This window comes from Aplysia californica, unplaced genomic scaffold (assembly GCF_000002075.1).
Source record: "Aplysia californica isolate F4 #8 unplaced genomic scaffold, AplCal3.0 scaffold00061, whole genome shotgun sequence".
NCBI lineage: Eukaryota > Metazoa > Mollusca > Gastropoda > Aplysiida > Aplysiidae > Aplysia > Aplysia californica.
Window position 1 is genome coordinate 343751 of NW_004797331.1, and position 5000 is coordinate 348750.

Genomic DNA, 5000 nt, shown 5'->3' on the forward strand with positions numbered 1-5000 from the left:
AGAAGAGAGAGAGAGAGAGAGAGAGAGAGAGAGAAAGAGGGAAATTTTGTAATTATGCCCCTCCCCCTCCCCCCTTGTAATTTTCGACCACACTCCCTGCCCCCACACCCACCCACCCCTAAAAGAAGAAAAAATCAAAATAATTCTAAAGACCATGGAATTCCAGTAGTCATGTTGTTTCGGGTTGTGGTTACAGACAGAGCCTGAGGCAAATACTTTTTATATAGAATGTTCTGGGCAACCATTCAGCAGGGGTAGGCCACATTCGTAGCAGGCCTCCCCCTGAGAGATAAAAACTAGATTCATAAGGTCGTAAAGCATTGAACAATCGTAAACGTGTATGTCTGTCAGTGAATCATTTTTTTGTCCGATTTTACATAAATCTATGTGTGTGTCAGTGTGTACGTCTGTCAGTGTGTACGTGCGTCATAATATAAATATATGCGTGCGTCAGTGTGTATGTCTATCAGTGTGTGCGTCCGTCATTACATATATCTGTGCGAGCGTCAAGGTGTATGTCTGGCATTATGTACATCAGTGTGTCCATTGGTCAGTGTGTACATACTTAGGTAGTGCATGTCTGTCAGTGTCACTGCATACATCTGTGTGTACATCAGTGTTTCCGTTGGTCAGTGTGTACGTAGGGCATGTCTGTCAGTAACGTCAGTTTATTTGTCTGTGTGTCACTGCATACCTCTGTGTGTACATCAGTGTGCCCGTTGGTCAGTGTGTACGTAGTGCATGTCTGTAAGTAACGTCGGTTTATTTGTCTGTGTGTCACTGCATACCTCTGTGTGTACATCGGTGTGCCTGTTGGTCAGTGTGTACGTACCTAGGTAGTGCGTGTCTGTCAGATGATTTGTCTGTCACTACCTACATCTGTGTGTACATCAGTGTGCCCGTTGGTCAGTGTGTACGTACCTAGGTAGTGCATGTGGTTGAAGGAGTGCACGAGGTAGGCAGGTTTGGAGAAGAGAGACCAGGTGCACGAGCTGGGGCACGTAGAGGTATGTTCCACGCTGGGCTCACCTGTACACACACAAACATAGGGGGAGATCATAATTATCGTATCACATTTATTATACATATATATATATATATATATATATATATATATATATATATATATATATATATATATATATATATATATAACAACAAATGTATATACAAACATTGGGGGAGATCAGTGATATCATATCACATTTATTTTATATATATATATATATATACACACACAAACATAGGAGGAGATCAGAGATACTATATCTCTTTTTTTTTATATATTTATATATATATATATATATATATATATATATATATGTATATAATATAGCATATACATAATGTATAGATAGATAGATAGATAGATAGATAGATAGATAGATAGATAGATAGATAGATAGATAGATAGATAGATAGATAGATAGATAGATAACAACAACAACAACAATAACAACAACATACCAGCAACCACAACAACAACAGCAACAACAAAAACAACAACAACATCAATAACAACAACAAAAAACCATCAACAACAACAACAACAACAACAATAACAACAACAATAATAATAATAGCAAAAGACCCTCCGATACCCCACACGATGACAAAGAAAATGTACTGGGCAATTCCCTTAAAACGGGAGGCTCTAATTAAGTCTTGAAACGACCAGTCACTACTGGCAAAAATCAAGACCGGTCACTGCTCTGGGCTGCGGACCTACAAAACAGAATAGACAAAACATCGGAACCAATCTGTCCATTGTACAGCGAGGAGCCCCAAGATTTGGAGCACTGGCTTCAGATATGCCGCGCCACGGAGGTCCGACAATGGCATCTCTTTTGGGGAGGATTTAGGGAGGTTGGACTGCCTCACCCGCTGCTCAAGAGAGGCGGTGGCCCTGGCGAAGAGCACACTCTTCGGGGCTCCAAACATCTCGAGTGGATAGGCTACCGCGCGCACACACACACACACACACACACACACACACACACACACACACACACACACACACACACACACACACACACACACACACACAAAACAACATCATGAACAACAACAAGGAGCAGTACCAGGCGGTATCTCTAGCAGTCTCTGTCCAGTCATAAAGGTCAGCAGGTCTTGAACCTCAGGCCTCGCCGGCTGATAATAGAACCGCATACCACTTGAGTCGTGATAACCTTTGACCTTCATCGGGTTGTTCCAGTGAATCTGAATGACGATAAAAATGATTTTTTTTTAATAATAATTTTTAAAAAATATTTTTAAAATTATAATAATAATGATAGTAATAATAATAACAACAACAACAACAATAATGATAATAATAATAATAATAATAATAATAATAATAATAATAATAATAATAATAATAATAATAATAATAATAACAGTAATAATAATAATAATAACAGTAATAATAATAATAATAATAATAATAATAATAATAATAATAATATATAATAATATGTAATAATAATAATAATAATAGTAATAAAAATTATAATAATAGTAATATTAATCTATTATATATTTGGCAACTTGGAAACACGTGTGTCACTTTTCCCGTAAAACTACGACATCTACAGAGTTGAAAGTTGGCAAGTACCTGCAAAAAGATAGATAAGTCCCCATGACGGAGCCCGATTATTTTTAAAAAATTAATTTCCTGAATTTAGACAAACATATTAGACAAAAAGTCCCCGTCCTTCATTGGCGTTATTGATTATTCCACCGAGAAACGAAACAAATCTGCGTAGCTGTCCTTCACAGCGGAAGTGCCGGAAGTGATCTCTCTGCCTGGGTTTTACAGCTAGACACTGCCTCTGTGACTTTAAAGACGTCGGTATATTCATTTTACAGTGTAGCTGCCCTTTCGTGAATTATTATTAAATTCTTAATGCTTTTTATGATGGTGTAAGGCAAACCCAGATCTGGATCGTCTGTTTATGTGTTGTACTTGATCCAGATCGAAAGTAGATCAGATAATTGTTTGGGACACAGAAGGTAGGCCTGCCACTTACCCGGCTGGATTCGATTTATGTTTTGTAATTATTCGATCTTCTGGCCGTCCGTTTGGGTGTTGTACTTGATCCAGATCTAGACATCTAAATAAGGATCAGAAAATCGTTTGGGACACAGAAGGAAGGCCCACTAGACCTGGATTCTATTTACGTTTTGTGATTATATCTACTTGATTGTATCTTGCCCAAGGTCAAACCAGATCAAGGCAGATCCGAGAAGAGTCTGCTAACGCATTATTACTGTTGGTCTATGGAAATAGAGGAGTTAATCAAGGCAGATCTAAAGCAATAATGTAGATCTAGAGGTCAGCTGCATTTTGTGATTGTGAAGATAAGATCGTGCCAAAGGCCGAACCAGATCAAGACAGATCTAAGAAGAGTCTACTAACGCATAATTATTGTGGATCTATAGAAATAGAGGAGTTAATCAAGGCAGATCTAATGTCTTTTTAAAGAGGCAACACTCTTGATAGCAGATGAATCCCCTATGCTACTTAAAAAAGGGCTGGAATGTATGGATAGAACTTTGCGTGACGCTCGATCATCCGAGATGCCTGTGGGTGGTCTGCCTACTTTTCTCTGTGGAGATTTCCGCCAAATACTGTTCCTCAAGACACAAGAGCTAACATTGGGAATGCCTGCCTGAAGAAATCTCCACTATGGCAACATACGACGCATGTAAGAGTTCTGCAAATAATGGGAGTGAGGAAGGAAGATTGTTTGCCGACATGCTGTTACAGCTCGGAAATGGTACGATTCTAACAAGTGCTCATCCAGATGTGATCGCTCTCAGTGGGTTTGGAACTTGTCTGTTTGTTAGTGTTTGAGGGCTTAATCAGCTGCTTTCACTGTATGCTTCCCGGGAAGCTGAGAATGTTTCGGAGTGTTCTATGTTCTGCTGGGGTAATAATATAGTGTAAAGCGCATAGAGCCTGCTGTTGAGGGGGGATATGCGCTATACAAATGCTATTTATTATTTATTATATTATTATTATTATGGTGGAGACTGCCGAATTATTATTTGATTGTGTTTTCAGGCGTGAGTGAACATTTTACAAATATAGAATCGCTCATGCAAAGAGCGATCATTACCCCTTTAAATTAAAGAGTCAGTGCAATCAACAATATGCTGTCACTGAAACTGCCAGGCCCTAAAACAACATACACCCCAATCAACAATGTTGTGGATGAAGAGAAATCCGTCCAGTTCCCGGTGAAATTCCCCAATTCAATTGAGGTATAAGGTCTCCTACCTCACGTACTTGGATTAAAAGTTGGCATGCCAATTATGATCTTGAGATCTCTGAACCCGCCGCAGCCGATGAATGGCACACTGTGTGTTGTTTTGAGTGTATGAAAAATGTTGGATTACTTGGATTTCTTGAATCCAGGGCTAGAATCATAGCAGGTGAACATGTCCTTAGCTGCTCATCTCTCCTTTCCAGCATCCACCCCAGGGTCTTCCTGCTAATTGTCTCCATGAGGAGCTGGTTTGAGACACGCCTGACCACTCCTCGGAGCAAACTGTTTTTCTCTGTGCACCGCGCACACTTTTCTTTTATTGTGGTGAGTCTGTGGGGGTCTGTCTCCTCTTGGTCGTGAAGGCTCTCCTTGCACCTGGCGATCACTGTTCGTGGGTCGAGCAGGATTCGGCCATTGGGTGCTGCTTTGCCATGAGAAATGTTGTGGAGGTAAAAATTGCTGTTGGGCCATATAAAGGAGAGCGCCATTTTATTCCAAGCATACCTCTTCAACCATCCGACACAAAATTCCCCTTCCAATTTAAACGCAGGCAATTTCCCATCAGACCCTGCTTTACATTCACCATTAATAAGCCCAAGGGCAAACACTGAAAGGGGGCTCTCGTGGCCTAGAGGTTAAGGTGTTGGCCTCTCATTCAAAGGTCCTGGGTTCGAATCTGGGTAGCGACCGAAAAAGCTTCTTCTCTAAATTTGTTTCCTTTCACCT

The 5000-nt window shown here is 40.1% G+C and overlaps 1 protein-coding gene across 1 annotated transcript in view; it reads right to left on the minus strand.

Annotated features, from left to right (window-relative positions):
• Nucleotides 1–5000, minus strand: part of LOC101852159 (DBH-like monooxygenase protein 2 homolog) — a gene marked incomplete in the record, with an annotated part of 17729 nt that overhangs the window by 10417 nt on the left and 2312 nt on the right. The window contains 2 exon segments of the mRNA XM_035968459.1: nt 922–1029; nt 2082–2220. Of these exon segments, the coding sequence (XP_035824352.1) occupies nt 922–1029; nt 2082–2220 (247 nt within the window).